Here is a 26,996-nt window from a genome sequence, read left to right on the forward strand (position 1 = left end):
TTGTCGTATCTTGCAACATTGCTGACTGAGCCAATGTTCTCAACCTTTGATTTCGTTTTGTAGTATCTTGCAACATTGCTGACTGAGCCAATGTGCTCAACCTTTTATTTCGTTTTGTCGTATCTTGCAACATTGCTGACTGAGCCAACGTGCTCAACCTTTTATTTCGTTTTGTCGTATCTTGCAACATTGCTGACTGAGCCAATGTGCTCAACCTTTGATTTCGTTTTGTTTATGCCGTATAGTTTACCTGGAATATAGTTCTAGCTCATATATTAGATTTCAAAATATGGCACTGTCGGCCCTACTACATCATGTTTTCATACAACTTCACACATGGAATTTTCTTAAAGTATCTGCGTTCCATGAGTTCTTCAGCGGTGTTCCATTCATCTCCATTAGTCTGTATGATCCAGCTACCACTTCTTCCCATATCTGGTAGGGCCCTTCCCAATTTGCAGTCAGTTTTCCTTGTTTTTGAGCTTTGCCGGTTGCTGCCGTCCGGCGGAGTACAAGGTCGCCTACCTCCAGCTTCCTATGTTTTACTCGCTTGTTGTAGGCCCTGCTCATTCTGTTTTTGTATGCGGCCGACCTAATTTCCACCTGCAGTCTGACCTCTGGTAGGAAATCAAGCTGGTGTCTGAGTAAGCTGTCGTTTCCCTGTTCTTCATAATGCTGGATGCGAAAGGTGGGTAGTGCTACTTCAGCCGGTATGACTGCTTCTGATCCGAAACACAGTTTGAAAGGACTCTCTCCTGTTGCTTCTTTAACCGTCGTTCTGTTACCCCATAGAACCTCTGGGACTGTGTCTGCCCACTTGCCCTTGAACTCATCCAACTTTTTCTTAAGGGCTACGAGTATTTGTTTGTTTGCGGCCTCGGCTTGCCCGTTGCTCTGCGGGTGGCAGACTGAGGCATATGCGAATTTGATCCGGTAGTCTGCCAAGAATGCTCGTATAGGTTCGCAGTCGAACTGGCATCCGTGGTCGAATACTATTGCTGTCGGTATTCCAAATCTTGTTATGATGTTTTTCCAGATGAACTTCCGTACCTGGTTGGCTGTTATTTTTGCTACCGGCTCGGCCTCAATCCATTTTGTGAAGTAATCGACGGCAACAATCAAGAACTTCCTGCCTCCTGAGGCTGTTGTGAAGGGTCCCACGATATCCATTCCCCACTGGGAGAATGGGATTGGATTCAAAATGGGCAACAAGTCGTTTGCTGGCATACGTATTACTGGGGCAAATAGCTGGCATTTTTCGCATTTCTTGACGTAGCTCTGTGCGTCCTCCAGCATGGTTGGCCAGTAGTAACCTTGTCTTTGGCAGATCAAAGCAAGTGTTTTTCCTCCTACATGGTTTCCGCATATTCCTTCATGCATTTCTTCGATTAACCTTGCGGATTCGTATGCCGTCAAACACCGCAGCAGGGGGAGGCTGAAGGCTCTTTTATAGATTTGCCCCTGATATATGACGTACCAGCAGATGTCTTTTTTGATTTTCTTTGCCTCCCTGATATCGGCCGGGAGAACTCCAGTCGTCTTGTACGCCCAGATATCATCGTACCACTCTTTGTTTGCCGTGATGACCATTATTTCCTTTCCTTTTTCCTCCGTACTCCTTCTGTGCATGATTTCTATCATTACTGATCGACTGAGCTCGATTGTTTTCGAACTGGCCAGTTTCGCTAGGCTGTCTGCGGCAGTGTTCAACGCTCTGGGGACCAATTCGATGTCAAAAGCTTCTAATTTCGCTGTCAGCGTCTTCAGTTTTTCTTGATACCGCCGCATTGACGGCTCTTTTGTTTCATACTCTCCCGAAAACTGATTTGCCACCAACTGAGAATCCGTTGTCATTACTATCCTCTTGGCATCTGCCAACAAGCATAGCTGTACCCCTGCAATGGCTGCTTCATATTCTGCTTCGTTGTTCGAAGCTGCGAAAGTGAATCTGATTGCGTATTCGAACTTATCTCCTGTCGGAGAGATCATGACAACGCCGGCTCCCGCTCCCGACTGAGCGGCTGAACCGTCTACTGATACTTTCCAGGATTCTGCTTTGGTTTCCTCTTCTTGATAGGATGCTTCAACTACGAAGTCAGCCAAAGCTTGTGCTTTTATTGCATTGCGCGGGTGAAACTCAAGATCGTACTCCGACAGCTCTATTGCCCATCGCAACAGCCTGCCGGCTGTATCCATTTTTTGCAAAGCCTTCTCTAGTGGAAAGTTCGTCAGAATTTGTATGGTATGTGCGTCAAAATATGGTCTGAGCTTTCTGGCGGCTATCAGGACTGCATAGGCCACTTTCTCTATCAGCGAGTATCTTGCTTCTGCCGGATTCAAAATGTGGCTGACAAAGTATATCGGCTGCTGGACTTTGTCTTTTTCACTGATTAGTACGGCAGCAACGGTTTGGGCTGAAGCGGACACATATAATTGTAGCTTGTCGCCCTCTTCCGGCCTGGCTATCGTCGGTAAAGCACGAAGATGTTCTTTTACCTTCTCGAAGGCCCTTTCCTCGGTTTCCCCCCACCGGGATTTTCCGTTCTGCTTAAGAGTGTTAAAAAATGGAATCGACCTGTCGGCTGATTTGCTAACAAATCTTGTCAGAGCCGCCATTCTTCCTGTCAGCCTTTGTACATCTTTGATGCTTTTTGGTTGAGGCAGACTGAGTATCGCTTCTACCTTATCTGGGTTTGCGTCTATGCCTCTCTCGCTGACAAGGAAACCCAAGAATCTCCCCGATTTCACTCCGAACACACATTTCTTGGGGTTTAGTTTCATTTGGTAACGGCGCAGAGTTCCAAACGTTTCCCTGAGGTCATCTAAATGATCGGTCTCCAATTTGCTTTTCACTATGGAGTCGTCGACGTATACTTCAATGTTGCGGCCTTTTTGGTTTGCGAACACTCTGTCGACCAGTTTTTGGTACGTTGCCCCAGCGTTCTTTAACCCAAACGGCATAGCCTTGTAACAGAATACTCCCCCCTCAGTGATGAATGCTGCCTTTTTCCTGTCGGCCTTTGCGAGGCTGACTTGGTGGTACCCGGAGAATGCGTCAAGGAAGCTGAGCAGCGCGTGGCCAGATGTGGAGTCGACTAGCCTATCGATTCTTGGCAGTGGGTAGCAGTCCTTTGGGCATGCTCTATTAAGGTTTGTGAAATCTACGCACATTCTCCACGAGCCGTTTGACTTCTTAACCATTACGACGTTGGCCAACCACTCCGGGTAGTCGCATGGTTCAATAAATCCTGCTGCCAACAACTTTTCTACCTCTTCCTGTATTGCTTGATTTTTTTCTGTTGAGAAGTTTCTTTTCTTTTGCTTTACCGGCCTGACTGCTCTGTCGACATTCAGTCGGTGCTCGATTACCTCCGAGCTTATACCGGGCATTTCGTCTGCGGAAAATGCGAACACATCCGCATGTTCTCTCAACAGACCGATCATGTTTACCCGCAACTGGGGGTCAATGTCGGTTCCTAATTTTACTGTTCTGCCAGTTTCTCCTTCTACCAGCTCGACTTCTTCTGACCTTCCTCCGGCCTCTACCCTAGGTAGAGAAGTCCCCTTTTCGATGCTTTCGATTGTGGGTGACTCCATTTTCTGCCTTTTCTCCTTCTTGGGCAAAAGAGATGACTCGCCCCCCAATCTTGGGGCTTGACCCTTTGCCGGTCTTTTCGCTGCTGCCTCTCTCGCTATATTCCTGGATGGGTTCAGTCGGCCTGGTGTTTTTAATGCCGTCAAGTAGCATGCTCTTGCTGAATCTTGACTGCCTCGGATTCTTTCAGCCTTCTCAAAGTTAGACATGTATATCATAGTTAGATGGTATGTTGATACCACTGCTTGTGCATCGTGGATGAATGGCCGGCCCACTATTACGTTGTATGCAGCAGGCACTTTGACTACTAAGAAGTCTACCATTAGGTCCCTTGCGGCTCTACCTTCTCCAATCTGCACTGGTAGCCTGATGCTACCTTCCGGGAAGACTGTGGCTCCGGAGAATCCTATCACAGGATAGTTGACTCGTGTGAGTTCTTTCTCGTCTATTTTCAGCTGAACGAAGGCTTCACAAAAGATAATGTTCGCTGAACTCCCTCCATCCACCAGTATTCGTTTCACTGGGAAGTTTGCTATTTCGAGGCCCAAAACCAGTGGATCGTCGTGAGGGTATATAATTCCGCGACAGTCGTCTGGGGTGAATGAAATATTTGGCATGATTTGGGTTGCCGGCCATTTTATGGTGCTGTGGTAGTTTACCAGGTGGCGGTGTTCGCCCAGACTTCTGCCGGCTCCACTGATTGTTCCCCCATGGCACGGTCCTCCGGATATGACCCATACTGTCGGCCCCTTCTGGCCACTGTTTCTAACCTCCCCATTCCGACTGGTTTCTGGTGCTTTCTGCTCTATTCGGAGCAGTGTTTGGGTGGATGGTAATCTGTTGTTTGTGTTATTGCTTTGCCAATTGCTATTCTGTTGGTTGTTGTTGTTCTGTCGGGCTTTATATTGTGTCAGATAGCCTCTCCTGATCATATCCTCGATGTTATCGTTCAAATCTCTGCAGTTTTCCGTATAGTGTCCACAGTCATCATGGAATGCACAGTACTTCGACTGTGGTCGGGGTTTGTCGCTCATTGGTGGAGGCCTCTTCCAGTTTTCGTTCTTGTTGACATTGTAAATTGCGGCTCTTGGGGCGTTCAATGGAGTGTATTCGTGGAATGTGGGGTATATGCTGGTTGATTGTTTCTGGTAATCCCTCCCTCTTGGGTCTTTCCTCTGTTCATCCTTTCTGAACCCCCTGTTCTGATTCTGCTGCGCCGGCTGAACCGGCCTTGGTGCGGCATTTCTGGTCTGTGCCGACTGATAGTGATTTGGGATTGTCATCAGCTCGTCGCTTTTGATGTATTCGTGGGCCTTTATCAGTGCGCTTCCCAAATCGGTGAAGGATTTTCTTCCCAAGTATTTTTTGAACTCGCAGTGGTTCATTCCTCTCATCAGGGCCACCACAGCTATCTCTTGCTGCAAGTTTGGTATGCTGGTGGACTCGTTGTTGAATCTGGTGAGGTAATCTCTTAAGGATTCTCCGCTTCTCTGGGTGACTGCCATCAGCTCTCCCGACGTTTTCTTTCTCTGCTGCCGGCTGATGAACCGTAGCATGAACTCTGTTTCTAACTGTCGGTAATTATATACCGACCCCTTTGGTAGTCCCTTATACCAGCCGGATGCCACTCCCAGCAGCGTTGAGGGAAATATCTTGCACCACATGGCGTCGGAATCTGTATACAACATCATATGTTGCTCAAATGTGTTGCAGTGGACCTCCGGATCTGTGGATCCGTCGTACTTGCAGAGTGGGAACTTCAATTTCTCCATTGGTTCCTCCAGAATGTCCGCGCACAGGGGGGAGTTTGCAGGTTGGATGGTGTAACGGCGCGACGCGTATCTCTGGGGTGCTTCTCTTGTCTCTTCGATGACCATGGGTTCCGGCCGACTGCGCAGAGCAATCGCCTGGTTTGTATTTGGGTGTTGTTCTTGTTGCACTAGGATATGTTCTCCGAATAGGTTTCTTATCGGCAATCTCTTCCGTTTTTCGCCGACTGGTGTTTCTGCAGTCTGGTGTATGACTGTCCTGGGTACAGGTTCTGTGTTTGCCTTTCTTGCTGGCTTCAAGGCCGACAACGCGGCCATCACCGCCCTTGCTGTAGCCAACTGTTCCTCCGAGAACTGACCGGCGAGTTCAGACGGCATTTGCGTTTCGTCTTGGGCTGGGCTTTTGGGCTCTCCTTCTGAGTCGTCGTCCTCGACTGAGTATCCCAGAACATGCAAGGGTGTTGCTGCAGTCGTAGTTTTGCTGACGACCGACTGGCTCCCTAGCTGGGGGGTGGGTTGGTCATTGACGGGTGTTATTATTGGTTCTGCCGAGAATAGCGTGGGTTTCAATGGGGTTGTTGTTTTTGTCGTCTGCGTACTCTGTGGGGTTGCTTTCGAGGCCTGCTTTTTGCTTCTCTTATACGAATCTGACTGCGTACTCTCCATTTTCAAGGGTGATGATTATGATTGATTTCTTTTTTTTTTTTTTTTTTTTTTTTTTTTTTTTTGCCTGGCTGTGGGTTCTGCTTACAAGTGGGGGTCCCCTCCTTCTAGCGCCAATTGTTCCGGCTGCGGATTCGGAACAGGAAAAGGATGACTGACTCCCGACTGAGGCTGCTGACTGGATCCTGCACAGTGAAGCCGTTAACTAGCCTCGGGGGTGATCCGAGAATTACCCCTCCGATGCTTAAGTCAGATTATGCTGATAGCTCTGTAATAAATGCTCATAAGAATGATTGGATTGGAATTGCGTACCTTTGGCATTGATGGGGGTCCGTATATATAGACGGGTTATTTGTACGGAGGACCCGGGTTATTACCCGTTGGTTCCGGATCCTCCCTTTCGGCTCTGATAGGCAGATGATGTCAGAGAACTGCCGACTGGGTTTGTAAACCCTGGATGCCGACTGCACCTTTGGTGCTTCTTGTGAGTATATGTCTATGTTACAGCTGTTATGGGTTGTCCTACCGGCATACCGGTAGGGCTACCCGTACAATTACCAATTTTCATAAGACTAAAATACCAAGTTATTCATAGCCAAACGTAAATTTCGTTAGCATTTTTTGTGAAAAAGGCTATAATGCATTTATATTCGTATCATGATCTTAGATAAATTTTAATAGTACTTTTTTCCAATGAGTTTGAGCCAAATTATTACAATAAATCTCATATTAAAAACCAACAAATTCTTTGGAGTAATATATCTAAATGAAGGATAAGTATGACCACCGGAAAATTGTGATAGAGAGTATTACCAAAAGCTCGTTATGAGTGATTTCATTAAGATTACCTTATTTTAGTCTATGAGTGAATGAACTCAACTAAGTTTAGAATAATTTCTCGATTGAACTTATGTGGGGAGGAAATTACTGATGCAAATAGATAAGAAAATATGTACTCCACCTTTCGTGCAAATAATGTTGTCCTGTAGACACAAGATCGAAAAAAAAAGTTTTAAGAAATATTCTGAATTGATATCTTGTCTTCTCGTGGGTGAGAAAAAATAATGAGTTATTGATGAAAAAATTAATAATCATGTCCAACTAGTCCTGCTTCATTCCCTGAAGCGAATGTACATCCAATAATGGGAAAGAAAACACCACACAACAAAAGTGGTCGAAGACGTGGTCATGGATGTGGGCGTGGATACGAATATGGTTGAGTTCGAGGCCGAGGACGAGGTGGTTCTTTCAATAACTCATATCCCCACCAGAAGTGGGAAAAAGATGGTAACAAAGAAGAGAGAGATAAAAAAAATGATATGTGACCAATGTTTATTACCGCAACGGAGAAAAAGGCCATTGGTCTACTAAAACAAGTAGCATTTATAATAGAATTTAATAGATAATAGTGAAAAATATAAATATGTGGTCTTGCTCTTCCCTGAAAAAAATTATTTATCAAGGGTGTTATATGTTGAAATGCGAATATACCCTTGACTGTTGTTTACAAGTCAAAATAGGTTCACAACTTAAGTTTATACTTTTGACCATTAAAGGCCCGCAGACCTTTTGGGGGAGTACAAGAAAATATGACCTAGAAAATTATAATAGTTTCTAAATCTTGTTGTCAAGATACCCTACATTTTTTTTTCATGAAACTAGTGTGGTCCTGCAGACACTATATTTTTTAGAGAGATTTAAGAGTGTTTTTAAATAGTTATATATTGTCTTTTTTATGGATGAGACAAATAACGAAATCCTGAAGAAAAAATATTATGATCACGTTCAATTAGGTAAACCATTCCCAGAAGTGAATGAGAAATTGTATGACTAAAGATAGTGACTATAATCTCAATAGTCATGATCGAGTATGTGAAAGTAAAATATAGTATAATCATGGGTGAATAAATGAGTACAAATGTAATTTCAAAATACATATATACACACCAGAAGTGAGATTGTAAATGATGAAAAGCATGTGAAAGTTAATGATGAGAAAATACAAATTCTATATTTTTGGTTGGTTGCAGAGGAAAAATGAACAAATGTTTGGCCCATTACACCAAAGCATCTTGTTGAGCTTTATTAGCACCCATCAACGGAGAATAAATTGTAGATAAACATGGTGTATGAAGATATTGAAAGAATAAGTCTAGTAGACATTGTAGCGCGCTCTCCGAACTAAATTTATACAGAAATACATGCAAGGATTAGGGGGAGATAGCTTTCAACATAATAAAATTAGTAGTATATGATCAAGATTATAATTCAATTATCTTGAATTTGGTACAAATATGAAATATGTGTTCATATTTTACTCGCTTTATGAGCATGAGTACAAGCATACATTCTAGAGAAGATACTTTTGATATGTACCAAAATTGTAATGGATACTCCTGAAGAGTACCATCTATCTTCCATAAGTTTTGTTTAGATTGTCTTGTCGTTAAAATTGAGACACCAGTTTGTGTCGTTATATCACATCACAATATGTTCAAATTATAGTATTTTATAACTACAGTGATCACTTTGAGAAGATAACCAGCAGTTATCGAATGAAATACTTTATATGATATTATATACGCATGATGTGATAATTCAGGCCATCCGGGTTTAAGAACACCCGTTATGAGAATTTGAAAATTTTTATCAAATAAAATTTTATGTGCTGACACTCCCTCATATGTTGTATATATTCAAAGGCAGGACAAAAATGATGAGGTTGAGTTGTATTTCAATCGAATAGTTATAATGAATCGATTGAGAAAATAAATACAAGAGATATTAATGATTTTGAAAAATTGTATAATGATAGGTGATTTGAAGTTCACCATGATAGTAAGTGGCCTGGAGTTCACTAAAATGATAGTAGGTGACTTGAAGATCACCAATAAGTTTACAAGTATTTTGTGATTGATTTAAGTATCATAAATAAGCATCATAAATCTCTTGATCGGGGCAATCATACGTCAGCACGAAAAGAGAAAATATGAAGAAAACAACTGCATATTATATCTACTCCCCAAAATCAATGTTGATCTCCAGAAGAGAACAAAATTATGTAATATTTATCAAAATACACGTTGAAAAATGTATTATTTAGTTGGTGAAATTTTTTATGCCCCATAACATATTGAAAATATTTTTCCAACTTAGGGGGAGACGAGCAAGAATAAGTTGGCAAAATTGAAAGATAATAAATTGATCCCCATATGAGTAAGTGTACATGTCATCTTTATGTCCTCGAAGTATGTTTGGACATAAATATCTATGACTTAATAATGTTAAGTTTTACAATGTCTAGAGACATAAAGTTGTATGATAGTCATAGTGCTCGATGTTACGTATAGTAAGTGTTGAGAAATATATATCTTGCCAACATTTATTTAAATCTCTACACCTGAAGTGTAGATTATATATACGGTTCCAACATAGTGATTATATGAAAATGATGGCAAGATAATGCAGTTGATGATATTTTTGAAAATAAAGATAGCACTATTAATTATATAGTGTATGAAAAACCCTTGAAGTGGTATAGATATCTGAACAATAATAGATGGCCCGTGAGAAAAAATGAATGGTACCTATTGAATAAATATTCAGATATCATTGATGAATAGCATGCAAAATATATGTTGAAGAATTTTGATGATACCGGTAGATGATGGAACTGAAATATAATGCATATGCGAGAAATAATGGATTTTGAATAGGGGATCGTAAATCTATGTCTGTTTCAATGTAGACATAACTATAATGATCAAATGAGCTCATGGACCTGAAGTCCAACAAGTTATGGATTTGAAATATCCACACTGTACAGTGTTTTGCATTTGAGTCTTACATTCATGCACATGTGTAGTTAATAGTTAAATGCATCATTCATCATACATTTAGTTTGTTTTATGTTTTATCATGGTATGATATAGAATTAGCTAGTTATAATTTCATATAACATGTTTCAAAACTATTATTATGTCGTATATGAATATGCATCCAAAGAATGGTGAGATAGATTTGCAACTTTATGAAAAATTTATAAGTGGAGATTCTTACTCCATTGGCTTAATAGTTGTGAAAGAAGTATATATATAATGTTGATTTAATAGCATGTTATGAATCATGCAAATAAGAAGAGTTCCTGAAGAACTATACATGATGTTCTTAAACATCTAGCCTTTTAAGTTTTGCACAATGAATATACAACATTGGTAAGATATTATCAAAACTCTAAAAGAGTGTTTTGGAATGTCGTCTCAACCAGTAGTTTGAGTACTTGAGAGTTTTGAAATATACATATTAATTTATTCATGAAAGAATTCTTGTACAAATATGAATCATCTTAAAATATAAGATAAAGGTATGTAATGTCCTTCCAGTGGATATTATGTCATGGTCCAGAAGAACCATAAATAACATTATTATATTATCTACATTATACCTCCAAGTTGGACGATGATATTGTTATTTATCATGTATTGCCATGAAAGTATGACCAAAAAAGGTTTGATCAATATTGATCAAAAACTACAATTTATGACCTCCAGAAGAAGGTATATATGTCCAATATGTATGGATAAGTCTTGTAATATCACATACAAGAAAATGTATCTATCTAAGGTGAAGCTAAAGTATTATGCATCGAGAAACTCGAAAACAAACGTATCGAATGAGATAGAGAAAAACAAATGATCTTACAGGTATTATTTTCGAAGCTTTGGTGATAAAGATATTCACTTCATCTGTTCAAGTAGAGAATTGAAGATTCAAGTTAAACTATGGAGAATCGAGTTTCAAGGAACTCCATGATGCTGCATTTGAAGAGCTACTCAACAATATTGGATTGATTGCACTTAAAGATCTCAAACATTGTATTCATCAGGGGGAGAAATACGCGTTGCACTCTTTTTCCCTTAACCAAGGTTTTGTCCCACTGGGTTTTCCTGGTAAGGTTTTTAACGAGGCAACATCTCAAGCGTATTATGAAGAATGATGTACTCTTTTTCCTTCACTAGGTTTTTATCCCACGGGGTTTTCCTAGTAAGGTTTTAACGAGGCATAACCTTCAATAATGGACATCCAAGGGGGAGTGTTATGAATATTATGTGGATGCCCATTATACCCCTAGTATGTTTCCAGAATATTCTAGATCTTAGGGTTTATTGTTCCTCAAGCAAACCCTATTCTATTGTATGTATATATACCCTATTGTTCATGGAATAAGATACACAGTTGTTCTCTCCCAAATTCTCCTCTTTCTCTGTATTTCACAACAGAGAAGCTGTTTTAAGTTTTTATATTATTATTTACTCGTTAGTCCTGAAGTCGTAATATTATTACGTACGGAGTATGTACAATATTAATAATGTTGTTACGTATATCTATTTTAGGTCAAGGGGGGTTGAATGTATATAATTCTTATTCTATTTTTTTTTTGTTACGTACAACATTAATTATTAAGATCGAAAAAATTTAAGTATTTTTTATTCAATAGTGTTTTAAATCAAGAAAATCAGAATTATGTGGTAAAAATTATATTTTTTATTGAATCAGGTAAACTGTCAATATGATTGAATACAAATAAAAAAATAAAGAAACGGCGATTTAAGTATATTATAAAATAAAAAACTTATTGGTTATTTTGTTACACATTGTTTTTCTTTTCCTTTTAAAAAAAATTAAAGTTTAGTTTTCTTTTTTATTTGTAGGTCACTTAAATTAGAAAATATCAATGTAGGTCACCAACTCCGATGGTTGAAAAATGGACCTGCTCACCAAAAAAGAGAATATATAAGCAGGCAGCCCAGCATTGTTGCAATAATGACATCAGCAGCTACTAAAACATTGTAGCTATTTTGGGCGGGTAGCTCAAAAAATAAAAGGGGAAAGATATGAATTAATAGGGAGCTATAAGGGATTGTAGCCCACCAATGTGAAAGTTTGTAGCTTAAATTAATTGTAGCTAGAAATATGATGGTGCAAACTTAGCTACATCACCTTGTAACCCACCATTGGAGTTGCTCTAAAGTAACAGATGTTGTATTTTCAACAAAACAGTAGTCAGGTATTTTGTAAGATTGTACATGATGATTTTCCAGGAGTGTGCCTCAAGCAGAGGTGCTCCTAATTCCTAATTTTGTATTTTTTTCCTTACCTTTAAAAAAAATGTCAATAAAAAAGGTTGTTTAGAAATTCTGGTATTCTGCTTGAGTTATTGCGCCAAAATTCAGCAACTGCCCCACATCATATTGCAAGCAAGACAATGTCCTTTCAAATTAAAACTGCTACTCAAACTCACCCCACATTTCAGAAAAAGGTTCAATACCATTATGCAAACCTACCTTTCAAATTGAATAAAACCCCATTTTTATTCGATTAAAGTACCCAACATAACATAAAATATGTGGTGTGAACCGTGTGATCATAATTCATGATACAACTTTGCAGTTACTCAATCAAACCCGCTTCTTCCTTTTTTTTTTAGTTCCTTCTCTTGAATTTCCATTTAATTTTTTAATTATTTTTTTTTGAGAGAGAATTTCCATTTAATTAACACCCAAAAGTTGTCCGAATTTTGCCGTTGTTTTTAGTCAACCTTCTCTACAACTCCCACATAATAATAAAAAATTAAAAAAACTCATCTTCTTAATTTCCTCTCATTATTTCTACATTTAATATACTCAAACAACAACGTTGCTCGTTTTCTCCCAGTTCAACAATTCCTCAAAGTCTCTAACAAAGTAAGTGTTTGTTTTGTTTTATATTTACTTTTTTGATGTTTTTCGTTTCTATGTTTTCATGATCAAAGGGTTTCGTTTCTGTCAATTTCTGTAAATTTGGATTAAAAGAATATACCTTTTAGATGGGTTTTGGCATATAATAAGTCGATTTATTTTTGAAAAGTTTAAATTTTATTTGGGCATTTGTTGAAACAAAAAAGCTGAAGTTTTTAAGAGTTTATTTATTTTTGTTTCTAATGGTGGTTTTTGGCCTCTAATATGCTGATTTAACCCCCCAAAAAAAAATTGAAATTTGAAATGGGTACTTGTGTTTTACTAACTAAAAAGAAAATGAATCTAAATTTTACACGGTTTTTTTTAATTTGTTTCGAGTGGTAGTTTGATTTAAAAGTAGTTAAAATTTATTTGGGTATTTCTCTTTTTACTAATTATATACGGAGTAGTATAATATAGATATTTTTTTTTATTTTTTTTGGGTTTTTGAAGTGTACCCAAGGGTGAAAGTAAGGACTTTAGAGGAAGATGATGAGTATGATCGCTCCAGAAGTCCACTGCAGGGTTTTAATTCACTCTCCATTGGAGTTTCTACTTCCCCTGGTATTGCTCATGAATCATGAATCATGATCACTGTCCTTTTATGTATAATCAGAATTATTTACATGTAATCTAATATTTCAGATAATTATACCAAGCTGTGGCTAATACTTAGGAAATTTTGGAATAGAAATTTGTCGGTGTATAGGCTAGTTTGTGATTTGTGATTTGTGATTTGTGAATGGTCCTTTATAGTTTCTTATTGCGTTGTGTTTTTGACAGTTTTAATACAAGTACCTGACCTCTGTTCCCAAAATAATACTACATAATTCGTAGGATATGCTTAATTCCTTGTTGAGGTTTAAGCACTAATTTGTTAATACTATCAACTTATCAAGTGTACAGGGTGAAGATGACAGTGACAACCGTACAATTTTCACTATATTGTTTTCCTGAAATTTAGCGAAAATTGTAAAATTATACTTAATGTTTGTTAAACAAGTCGAATGTGGTCTATGATCTTGATGATGTCATTAGTGAATAGGGATCAGTTTAAGTTAAGTAGTTCATACTTTGGTTGTATCTTTGGTGCTGCTAATCAAGTTGTTGATTGATTCTTTCTCCTTATGGCAGTGATCTTAATGGTCATTTACTAGTCATTGATTGATTTCTACATTAACTGCGGTTTTAGATACAGAGACAATTGCTCTATCAGTAGTGAGTGGCAAGGAATACTAGCGAAGACACAATATTGTTATAAATGTTAAGAATGCAAGGAATCCTTAAACAGCACTGTAGAATTCTTCACTTCTCAAACTCATGATGTTTACCTTCCATGTTCTGTGTTTTCAAACATTCAAAGAATGACGCTTCTGTGAATTTCTGGCTTACCACCGAATATTACCCTTATCAAATTTGAAACCTCAATTACTGTTCTAATTTTCTGGAAAGTGACACTAGGCATTTCCGTCTGAAGCTTGATGTACGAGCTCGGCTTACATTAACAATGAAAGGAAAACTTAGCATAACCTTAAAATGAGCTAGAGTTTGAGATCTTTGGAGTTAAGGTCCATCTTCGTGATCTTTTGTGCTGAGCCCCAATCTTCCTGAAGCCGTTTTCTTTTCTTCCTCAGTGACTGATTGATTCCTGCAGTCTTCCAGAACTTTGGACAAGTATCTGGCTTCTTTCATTATATCAAGATTTTATAATCCCTGGTCTCCAATAGCAACTGGAAAATTGCAATTAAACCCTCCACTACTGCACTTGATCAATAAGATTTTAGTGTAGATTCGAGCAATGGATAACTCATAACTGCAGCTTATTGTATGCTGGAAGAAGGTTTGGCTGTCACATTAATCTCTGGTATTGGTATTACTTGAATACATCTACTTCTTGCTTCTCTTCATTAATGGAATTGGGTATGGACCACAGGACCAGCCCTCATAACGTTTACTTGAAGCTTATTTTCTTTGATGTGATAGTTATGATCCCCACAAGATTTAATTATACAAGAGTTATAATTAGTTAGGGTGGAGGACGAGGTATGTTCTTGCCATGGAGAGAAATGGTTGTTTTCTTATCTTATCTTTTGTCTCAAAGGGTTGCCTCTGCAGCTTCTATTTTCCTTTCATTTTCGAATCCTCTGTGTCTGATTCATTTACTCAGTGGTTATTGTTTTTGCCTTTGTGGTTCATGCTGTATGTTGGTTAGATATGTGCTTCAACTATATTGCCATTGAAATTTGGTTGTTGTTGGCAGTCAAACAATCATCATCGACATTATCAGTTGCCAAGGTACCAAGGTCATACATCCCAAGATCAATTACTCCGCCCCCGTCCTTATCAAAACGTAAGTTTCCTTGCTTTATGAATAGCTGCTCAGTGCATTTCTTTGACAATTGACATAGCTAGAGATCCTTAATTGTGGTACTCTTGTTCAATTGGCAGACACAAAAAAGGCCGAATCAGAAGATAATGGTATTAAACCCCATATCAGAGCTAGTTCAATCCCAAGGCCACGCGCTGTGATTTCTAGCCCTGGTAAATTTTATTACATTTGACAACAACTGGAGTAAGAAGTTTTTATTTCTGATATACTTGTTTATTTTGGAACTTTCTTACTTGTAAGGTTGGCTATGAAATGTAGAATTTTATTGTCAATATCCAGCTACATATATTAGGTAGAATTCCTATGAAGTTGATGTTACCTTCCTAATCGTCATGACTTGTTTCATCTTCTTTCCATTTTCTTTTAGGAGCGATTAAAGATGATTAGGGTGCTCTGTGACCAGTCATGCTGAAATCAGTCAGTCCCAAATAAATAAACCAGTTGATTAGGGTGCTCTGACCTGTACTGGTACTCAAAAATCTTGCTGAGAAATTTTACCGGGTGTCTGATATATCCCACAAGTCTGCTGTACTTTTTATTTAACAATTTGTCCTTGTTTAACAAGAATGAAATCATGCCGCTTATAAGTATGTTAGTAACCAAACACCTTCTTTAACAACATCAAGTTACTAGTAGTTTATCTTCTTATCACCCAAGTTATTGTCCCTTTATCTTCTGCAAATAGAGCATTCTCTGTGACCTAATACTTACGGTGCCTTTCATTAACAACATTTTGGTGTCTTTTATGTTTTTGCCTGTCGCATATTGGATTGTATATTTGCATTTGTGAAAAATGTTCTTATTATTGAAATGCTACTGTATATATGACATAATGATAGATTGATAACCCTCTTGCTGTTGATTTTCAGATAATGACCAAATCTTGGGATGTAAAAACGAAATGAGGTTTCAACGACCAGCCATGAAAACTCATGTCTTGGGTCAGCGCAGAAAGTCGGAAGAATGGTGCACTCGAACGATTACTAAATCAGCCTTGAAAAACCACAACTTGGCTCACAGCAAACATTCAGAAGGAAGCTGCACTCGAACAAGTACTTCATCTACCTTAAAAACCCACGACTTGGCTCATATCAGACAATCAGAAGGAAGGTGCACTCGAACGAGTACAACCTCCAAGAAACCCTTAAAAAGAGGGGAATGTAATTGTAATTGTAACTGTAAGGAGATGACTCATGCCAGTGATGTGAAAGCAGAGAAAGGGTCAGCTATACATGTACGAGTTCCAATAACAAACATTACTAAAGCAAAACCTTGCTTCATGATAACATGATTGAATCAAGGTAGTCATGTAAACTTACACTTTCTCAATGATATGATGTATGCTAAAGAATACCCAACCCCTTTTATGGCTCTGTTTGGCAATCAGTCATTAGAGGTTAATTGTTAGCTGGTTTGACTAGATGGGTAATTAGACTAGCTTGTTGAATTAAAATGTTTTGCAAATGAGTGTTAGCTGTTCAAAATTTTAAATGACTATTAAGGAACTTAACATAAAATGATGTAAGTAATGGTTGTAATTTTATTCAATAATAGGATAAACTTGTCATTTTACATCCACTTCTCCATACCTCTAATTTGTTATGAGCTTTTTTAAAAATAGTTTTTTCATCCCAAGGTTCTCTTACAAACTTCTATCCCAAGGTTATCTTACAAACTTCTCCAAATCAAACACTTCATTAGCTTTATAAAATGGTCAAATTTCTAATTGACCTCAATAGACTATTTTTTTCCTCTAAATATCTCATAACCAAACACCCCTATGTTTCAAACTTTCAACAAATTTGGACCATTCCTTAAATATGTTAAAGAATTTGGACCGGTTTTGTTATCAAGTGTGAGGCATTGTATGTCTTTGAAATGTGAGCTTCAAATTCGATACTCCCTCCGTCCCAAAATTATAGTCATGTTTCTAAATCGGGCGTCTCAAAATTATACTCCTGTTTCTAATTTCGGCTATTAAAGTCCTTACTTTCTCATGTACTATATTAATTAAAAATGCATTGAAAACCCCACCCATCTACTATATTTCACTTCTCTATGTACTATATTCTATTTCCCTTGTACTTCATTTCACTTTTCCATGCAACTCAATCATTATTTGTACTATATTCCACTTTTTCATGTACTATATTCCATTTTTCTTAAAACCCGTGTTTTTTGTCAAACGAGATTATAAATATGGGACGGATGGAATAATTATTATTTGTGAATAATACAAATCACATAGCATAACTATAAATAAATAAAACGGATTTTTCATGAAATACCCCCGGGTTTTAAGGAAATTCACCAAATGTCCTCAAAAGTTTCAATAATACATAAAAATACCCTAAAACAAAACTTAATACTGCAAATACCCTTAATGACGTCATCAACCCTTAGTCCACTTAATTAACACCTAATTAACTTACCAACCCCTAATTAACCCAATTTTCCCTCTTTATATCCATTACGGAAGGGTGTTGGGAGTCAACCAAACACCAAAATAATAATAATAAAAGTAACTCAATTGTCGGACCATACCGACGGAATTCCAGCGCATAAAAGAAATGAAACAAATTCTTGTATCATTAATAGGAGTACAAGCTTTCCGGCAAGACTCCCCCATTGTTCATACTCAAGGTATATGCGTTCCAAGAGTTTTGAAGTTTGTTCTGGTTGCAATTTACGTTTATTAATATTTTATTCACAAGGTGAACTCAAGACACAAACAACCAAGACATTTAATAAACGAACAACCAACAACAATTCTTTTAAAATTCATTAGGACTTGTGATAAAACATTCAAGACTCAAGTTATATTACTCCCATTGTTCCTTCTCAGCATACTATTGAGATTCCGCGACATGCCTGTTAATATGCGAGTTGAGCAATAGGCAAGAATAATCCTTAATTCAATTCACTTTGACTTCCCAAACATACCCTACATATGTGGTGGCTTACATGAGCATACCCTTAATTCATATGTGGTAAAATAAATAGTGCACTAAGGCACGAATAACTTGGCTCAAATCTTCTAGACATTACGTACAATAGCATAAAAAAAATCCCTTGCATGCTAAACAACCCATACATGCACAAAGTACTTGAACGACATGCTTGATACTCAATTCAACGATCATAAATAATCACAACATGCTTGTTCACTTAAAATCCACAATGACATAATAATCCAAACATGTTCGTTCACGACATTAAACATGAATCCATAATGATCCAAACATGTTCGTTCACAACATCAAACATGAATCCATAAGAATCCAAGTAGTATGAATCACAATAAAAGGATCACATGAATCCTCCTGAAAATGGTGGTCACCCTAGACATGTACGTATCTTGAATATCTAAGTACGGGGGCTACTTTGTGATTCAAGCTCTAAGTTAGAAATCTCCTCCTATCATTAAAATAATGAAATTCAATTATTATCCATGTTCATTAAATTTCCGGCAACTTTATTTAATTTCAAAACACTTGAATTAATTAGAAATTAATCGTTTGTTAATAAAATAATAGTTCTAATTAATCGTTTAAAACCCTAGCATGAAATTTAATTAATTTCATGTTTAAACCATAAAAAATTGACAGTTTAAGTCTTAAAACGAATCTGAAAATTATAATTGATTACCATAATTAAAATTGTCATCTAATTATGTTAATCAATTAGTCATATGATTTAAACCAAAACCCTAATCATAGTTTGTAATTAAACCATTAAAACTCATAAAAATTGAAGCTTTAATATATACTCAAATCTAAACAGTACAACCACTATAATTAAAATAATCCTCAATAATCTAATCACATAAATTCACAACTTTGGTGTTCATAACCAATCCCAACATAATTAGTCATAATCCAATATTAATCATAAAAATCCATAATTTAAAACATAATTTTAAATAGAGATAGATTAGGAAGAAGAGAATTTATACAAAGTCGGCCTATAGCACGGCACGATCACAAATTAATGTGACCGGGCGCAAAAGATAGCAAAAGGGACAAAGGTGTGCGTGGCACAGCACAACATCGTTGAGCTGTTGCTTGAGCGTGCACGTGGGTGTGCGGGCGCAGCAACAGAGGCGCGCACGACAGGGGAGGAGAGCACTGAAGGCATCAGTATTTTAAAACAGCCATAACTCCTAATTTATAACTTGAAATCAATCGATTCTTGAAGAAAAGTTCGAGAAATTTTTAAGATATACAACTTTTAAGAAGAAAATGTTGTCTGAAAACAAACGGAAGTAGGAGAAAAAAGGCCAAATAGAAGTTCGACGGAAAAAAGCGAGATTTAGGGTTAGGGTTTTACTTTTGGGTTTAATGAATAATAGTGAGGGATTTTGAGGGTGGTCACCTATATTTATAGGGTTAGGAAACTCCAATATATGCTAGGAATTAGGATTCCTTTTCGGGCTTCATCAAACATAAGATGGGCTTGCTTAATTTGTTTGGACTTGAATTTGGAATTGGATTGGGCTAGATTAATTTAAAATCGTTTTACTTTTGAAACCCAATTAAATTCCCAACATGAAATTTAAATTCATTTCATAATTAATTAATATAATAAATATTCTTAATTAATAAAATACATTTAAATAACTATTTAAATGTGATTTAAATTCTCAAAATAATAAAAATGCTTTATAAATATAATAAAATATATTTATAATTACTGGAAAATAAGAGGTATTATAGCCTTATTCTATAAAATAAAACTAAAGTTAAGCAAAGAAAGTTAACTACAAGATAATTATAAAAATATGAACAAACGAATTGAAGAACTCGAATATTTAATTCGAATAAGTCGAATTATTAGTCTGGATTAATCACGAATGCATGCGACGAAACAGAGGTGCATGCCGAGTTTGGAGTGAACTGTTGGACCCGGCGTTTACCGCCGACACCCAGCATCACCCTCCTGAAGCTAGCAGCCCCCGTCGGATCAGGCATAATTTGTCGGTAATGGTGCACACAACCAAATCCTGCAGGCAACCCTCGTTTGTAATTATCTCCCCTGCAAAACAAATTGTTAATTGATAAATCACACGATTAACGCATGATTAATAATTCTAAGCGCACAATTAAGGACCTAATTGTACATGCGAGAACGAGTTTAAACGACAATGTTAGAATTTTTTAACCGGATGCGGAAACGTTCAACCTTAGCACAAGCAAAAGGCCACTAACCTCCAGCGACAAGCGCTAATGGCCAACGGCTCTCACCTGTTTAGGCGCAGCACACTGGAGCCACCATTGCCTGCCTATGACATACAGGCACCGTTGGTACCAGCTGTTCCGGGTGTGGAATGAGAACAGCTGACTGTGGGATACTGGATTCCTGTCGAGAGTGCCGGTTGGTATCTGCACAACATAATGGATTAACTAGCCTCGGGGGTGGTTCGAGGATCCCCCCTCCGATGCTTAAGTAAGATTACTGAGAGATTAAGAGATGATTAAGAGATGTTTAGAGAGTAAGAAAGAAGTGTGTTTAAGTGTTTGTGTACCTCATAACAATAAATGAGGTGCTCCTTATATAGACCAATCCAAGGGTACGATCTGGTAGGTCCCTTGTGGTTAGATAGCGACCTGTTGATAGTGACCCTTGGTTGGTTGTCTTCATGATAATGCCGGAAGGGGTCTTGCAAATAATGCCGGTAGAGGATATTTACCTAAGATGACCAGATTACCTGCAGGTTAAGTTTACATACGGGGAGTTCTGTCGGTACCAGGTCGTGGTGCCGGTAGGACACCCCGTACAACTAGCCCCCTCAGAGTAAGCGCATATATGACAATTGTTGCGCTTGCTCTGAGTTTAATGGGAAAAAATATGTATTATTTTGATACCTGGTGGTACAACTAGCCCCCTCAGAGTGAAGCGCGGGCGCTGACTGTGTTGCGAGTGTTTCTGAGAAAAGACCGCAAACAGTTTGCCGACTGCCTTCGCTCTGAACGAAGAGTTTTGTTGCTAGGTCCTTTGGAAAAAAGATCTGGACGAATGGCCCCCTTGAAAAAAGATTTGGACGACTAGCCCCCTTGAAAAAGGTTTGGACGACTAGCCCCCTTGAAGAAAGATGTGGACAACTAGCCCCCTCGAAAAAAGATTTGGACAACTAGCCCCCTTGTAAAAGGTTTTGGACGACTAGCCCCCTTGTAAAAGATTTTGAAGACTAGCCCCCTTGAAAAAAGATTTGGACGACTAGCCCCCTTGAAAAAGGTTTGGACGACTAGCCCCCTTGAAAAAAGATTTTGACGACTAGCCCCCTTGAAAAAAGATTTGGACAACTAGCCCCCTTGAAAAAAGATTTGGACAACTAGCCCCCTTGTAAAAGGTTTTGGACGACTAGCCCCCTTGTAAAAGATTTTGACGACTAGCCCCCTTGAAAAAAGATTTGGACGACTAGCCCCCTTGAAAAAGGTTTGGACGACTAGCCCCCTTGAAAAAAGATTTGGACGACTAGCCCCCTTGAAAAAAGATTTGGACGACTAGCCACCTTGGGAATACTTCAGATTACTAGCCATTTTTCGAATTTTTACCCTACAAGTGGCGGGAGATTGCTAGCCACGTTCTTCCACGTGGCCTTCATCCTGCGCCTCATTTTTTGTGCTTATTTTGGGCCGTTGATTTCGATCGTAACTGTCTCTTCAACTGCTCGACTTAAGGGGCATGACCTTTCACATCCCCCCTCTTTGACCTATAAGACCCCAAAACTACTTCGAGAATTTACTTTTTCAAACATTTTTACTTCTTTTGAATTTTCGATTTCTCTCTCTTCCCTTGCGGTTTTGCGTTGAACTCCGTTGCTGTTTTACCAAGTCTTTGCTGTTGTGGTGATTTGTATTTGCCAAGGTTACTAGCCTCTTTTCCTTTTGTTACTGAATTCTGGGTTTTCCTTCCCCTCTCTTATCTTTGTGGTTGATTTTCTTCGTTTCTGTGTTTTTTGTAGGTTTTTTCTGTGTTTCTCTTTGACGTGGTTCATTGTATTTCAAACTCCAGAAAACTCGTAGGTATCCCCCCCTCTTTTCTGCTCCTCTTTAATTTCTTAGCTTTTTGCTTTTCTTTGCTGTGTTAAACTTTTTACTACCCGCCGCCTCGAAAATGACCAAAACTTTGGGCGGGGACAATCCTTCTTCTCAACCTTCTGGGTTTTCTGGTTGGAGTGTTCCTCGAGAGAGTAATTGTAGTTGGGCCCGGGAGGAGCCGTACTTTCAATCTAATTTAAGACGGACCGCCATTCGTGAGGTGTATGACGAGGGTTTGAGTCAGGCTGAGAGAGAGCATTTCTTTGCCCTACATCAACTGCGGTCTCGAATGATAAGGGAAATGCAGTCTCATGAACGCCCTACTCCGGCTACCGAGCCCGTTTTAGATGTCTCCCCTATTTCAGTGCGATATCACATTCGCTCTTATCGGGAATTTTTGGATTCCGCCGGTAGTGGCCATGGGCAGTATGGAACTAATACTGGCAACTTCGGTGTTTCTTTTGGTCAGGCTGATAGGATGGCACCAGAACAACCGGCTAGCACTAGCGGCCGCCGCCCTGGTAAAGAGCCTGTTACTGACGATGTTGATATGGCTATTGGCGAATATTCTGATGGTGACTCCATTTTTGAGGATTCCGCCGGTAAGGGTGTTGACGAACACAGAAGTGGTGGTGGCGATGAAGCCGACGTGTCTGGTAGGGATGGTATGGAAACCAACGATGAGGGTATGGAAGCCAACGATGAGGGTATTGGCTCAGATGATGATGATCCTGCCGATGTTATAGTGGCCGAAGTTCTTGCGGATGAGGCTAAGGAGCAGCCTTATTTTACCGACGACGCCACGGACGTTCACAGGAAAGAAGAGCTTCCCCCTTTAGAGAATCTTCCTCGTACGACAAAGATTTTGACGACATGGCGCGAGTTGATTATTAAGAAGAATCATGTAGTGCATGGGGGGGTTTTTCTTGGCTTACCGGCTGAATATAAGTTGGTAGTGCCGGCTGAAGGTGCTACAATTTTTGATTGCCCTCCCGGCCATATTGCTGTGTATGCGAAGCATTTTGATTTTGGGCTTCGCTTTCCTTTGCATCCTTTCGTTGAGAAGATATTTCGCGCCTGGAATGTCTGTTTGGCCCAGGTTACACCTACTACTATCAGAACCGTTATTTCTTTTGTCTGGTTGTGTCTGTTTAAGCAATGGCCGCTGACATTAAATTTATTCAAGCGGTTGCTGTGGTTAAAGAAGGACGGTGAGACAGGGTGGATGTCGGCCTATAGTGCAACAAAAAGGAAGACTGTGCATCCTCCTCTGTCGAGTTGTAAAGACTGGCAGGATCGTTTTTATTTTGTTCAAGTTCCCGACAATTTTCTTCTTCGGCGGACTTTTACCAAACCTAGGCCTCGAATGGAGCAGTATAACCAGCGTGGTTTGGGCCGTCGGGAAAGAAAAGCATTTGATTATTTAGAGTGCGACATTCTTGATGTCGGCCTCAGCAAAAAGCAGGTTGTAAATAGAAATTGGCTTCCTAATGCCTATTATATTTTGGGTAGCCAACCGTTGTCTGCTGTCGGCTTATGCAATACTCATTGCTTTGGTAAACACACCATTAGTTGATTTGCCCGGCTAAAAATACTCATTTTTTCCTTTATTTTGTACAAGTGTCTTTCCGGTATTAATTCCTTTGTCGTCTTTTTCAGGTACGAAAACCTTGGATAGAGAACTTCTTGGTTTTGACGAGAATTGGAGACCTGTGTGCACGCAGCCTCCTCGACCTAAAGCTAAATACGACACAATATCAACGTATTCGACACGAGCTTCCTCTCGTCGCTCTACTACCACTGTTGCGAAGAATCGCGTGAGTGCCGCCTGCAAATCCAAATCCTCCTCTGTTGTTGTTTCTCAAGCTCCGCCCTCATCCACAATGCAATCCAATCCTACAGGCCGAGGTGGAACCCGCCGAAAAAGGTCGTCTCTTAATTCCAGCCGGTCTAATCCGACTAAGAGGGCAAAGGCCACCGGTGAGGATGATGTTCTCGCCGATTTCGAGACGAATGAGCCTGTCTTGGAGTCTGCCGCCAAGAAAACTACTGATACCACCCTTCAAGTGCAGCCGTCTCCTCAAGCTTCTATTGAGATTTTGGACGAGGGTCCTGTCGGCGGATTTATTGAGGACTTCCACCGCCAAGCTACTTTTGCTGCTGTTACCGGTGGTAATTCTAGTATGCCTCCTGTCAGTCGCAGCGAGAACAAGTCTGGGGATTCTAGGCTGAATTATCACCTACCCCTCCGCACCGGTGGTTGGATCGAGGATACTCCTTTCAAAATTCCACCGCAAATGAAGTCATGGTTCGAGACTCCTGGCGGCGAACCTACAGATCAGTTTTATCCCACCATTGACCTGTTGTGTGGGGAGTCGGTGGCTACTGACTCAGCTAAGGACGGTGGTGACTTAGGCTACCGTGCTTTTAAAGATTTGATAATGCCTGCTGACAGGCCACAAGGTCAGATTGATGCCCCTGCTGCTCAACACTTTAATGACCTCTACAAGGTATGTTATCTTGTTTTTTGTATATACATTTATTATACATATATTTTTTATTTGCAATATGTTCTTTCGATTGAGGGCTGTTTTGATTCCCTTCCTTGTTTTATATTCAGGCCGTTCAGTCCAGCATGGACTTGTACTATGTTTATCGCTGGAATCAGCTGCAGCTGACTCAGAACAACATTGATATGGCCGACTTAAGGAAGCGGGCTAAGGATGCTGAGTCTTTGCTGGAAGACAGCAAGAAGAAGTTGGATACTGCGGCTTCTGATTTGGAGGCGGCTAATAAACGGCTCAAGGATATTGAGCCTAGGCTGCAGGCTGAGACTGAGAGAGCAGACGGCTTGGATCAACAGCTGACGAGTGTTAGTGAAAGCTTGCCGGGAGTGAAGAAATCTGCCGCCAAGAAAGCTGTTGATAAACTTCTTCAGTCTGACTGGTTTAACGACATTCTGACTCTGCGCCATAACGGCGGTTGGTATGCTGCGCATCGGGTCGTTTGCCATGTGAAGAAGCTGGACGAGGATGGTTGGCAAGAGTTTGAGGATGGTTATGAGGAGAAAGAGTTGTATAAGGTTGCAACCGGCTTTGAGCCTCAGGAGCTACCCGAGGCGGTGATTTGCAATGCTAATCAGAGGACCCTGCCTCCCTTGGATGTTCCGGAAGCAGCCTATTGGTCTGATGATGAGCATGCCGTTTGACGGTTTCGGCAGTCATCACCTCCCTCCTCTTGCGGATCTTCTTCTTTTCCCAGCCGGCCTCATACTTGTTAGGATTTTTATGTTTTGGCGGCTGGCTTTTGATTTTTTGGCAAATGCTGTTAGGGCACTTTAATGTTGATGTAATTTTAATTTAGAACATCGTATTATTGTGGCGGTGTCGGTTTTATTCGGCATCCCTTTGTGCCTTGTTATCAGCTAATCACTTCGCAAGTTTTTTGGGTGATGGCTGTCGGTTTTTCGTGTGTTTCCTTTTGTGGCCATGTATTTATAACAAGTAATTTTTGATTTCATATTTACTTCATTTTGCGTATGATACTTCCAATTATGCCGGTATTACTATCTTGCCAACTTGTTGAATGTTATATTTCGAAATGAATGTTCCTCCTACTGATATGATTTGTTTAACTTGTTGAATGTTATACTTCGAAATGGAGTGTACCTTGATGGCGTTCATTTTCTCTAAAGCTATTAGTCATATCAGTTTATTATGGATTGCTACGCTTCACAGTAAAGTGCCCATACGGCATTTAATTTCTTTACAGCTACTGATCACATCCATACACTTCGTTTACGGCTACTGATCTCATTTTTATACTTCGTTGAATGCTATGCTTCACAATGGAGTGCCTCTTAAAGGCATTTATTTTTTCCCAAAGTTACTAATTACATCAACATTATTATGGACTGCTACGCTTCACAGTAAAGTGCCCATACGGCATTTATTTTCTTTACTGTTACTGATCACATCCATACACTTCGTTGAATGCTACGCTTCACAATGGAGTGCCCCTTAACGGCATTTATTTTCTCCAAAGTTACTAATCACATCAACTTATTATGGACTGCTACGCTTCACAGTAAAGTGCCCAAACGGCATTTATTTTCTTTACTGTTACTGATCACATCCATACACTTCGTTGAATGCTACGCTTCACAATGGAGTGCCCCTTAACGGCATTTATTTTCTCCAAAGTTACTAATCACATCAACTTATTATGGACTGCTACGCTTCGCAGTAAAGTGCCCAAACGTCATTTATTTTCTTTACTGTTACTGATCACATCCATACATTACCTTTGCGTGTTGATTTATGCAGCGTTTGTTTTTTGCTTTTTTCTTCCTTCATTTATGGACTGGTCGTATTTGAGGACCGCCCTAATTATACATAACAGCAAAATGCAGACTGCTATTGCAATCAGTCTGCTCATACATCATCATTACAGTTTTTTCAAACATAGTACTTTCTCAGAGTACTGGCGTTCCAGGAGTTTTTGAGCGCGGTACCATCCATTTGCATTAACCGGTATGATCCAGGAACAATTTCCTCCCATATCTGGTATGGTCCTTCCCAATTGGCTGTCAGCTTTCCTTGAGCATTTCCTTTTCCTGTTGCCGCCGTTCTCCGCAGTACCAGGTCTCCTACTCCTAGAGGTCGGTGTTTCACTTTCTTGTTGTGTGCTCTGCTCATTCTGCTTTTGTATGCTGCCGAACTGATTTCTGCTTTCATGCGGATTTTTGGCATGAAATCCAACTGA

The 26,996-nt window shown here is 39.3% G+C and overlaps 2 protein-coding genes across 2 annotated transcripts; one reads left to right on the plus strand and one right to left on the minus strand.

Annotated features, from left to right (window-relative positions):
* Positions 1-330: 330 nt before the first annotated feature.
* LOC130461492 (uncharacterized) lies at positions 331-5,742 on the minus strand. Its single transcript, XM_056829611.1, has one exon. The coding sequence runs from the start codon at positions 5,740-5,742 to the stop codon at positions 331-333; it is 5,412 nt and encodes a 1,803-aa protein (XP_056685589.1).
* A 6,557-nt stretch (positions 5,743-12,299) lies between these two features.
* LOC110805879 (uncharacterized) lies at positions 12,300-16,565 on the plus strand. The gene is made up of 5 exons (XM_022011498.2): positions 12,300-12,770; positions 13,257-13,367; positions 15,064-15,153; positions 15,252-15,344; positions 16,062-16,565. Coding segments are annotated over exons 1-5 (717 nt in total). The 5' UTR covers positions 12,300-12,769; the 3' UTR covers positions 16,484-16,565.
* The last annotated feature ends 10,431 nt before the right edge of the window (positions 16,566-26,996 follow it).

This window comes from Spinacia oleracea, chromosome 5 (assembly GCF_020520425.1).
Source record: "Spinacia oleracea cultivar Varoflay chromosome 5, BTI_SOV_V1, whole genome shotgun sequence".
Lineage (NCBI taxonomy): Eukaryota > Viridiplantae > Streptophyta > Magnoliopsida > Caryophyllales > Amaranthaceae > Spinacia > Spinacia oleracea.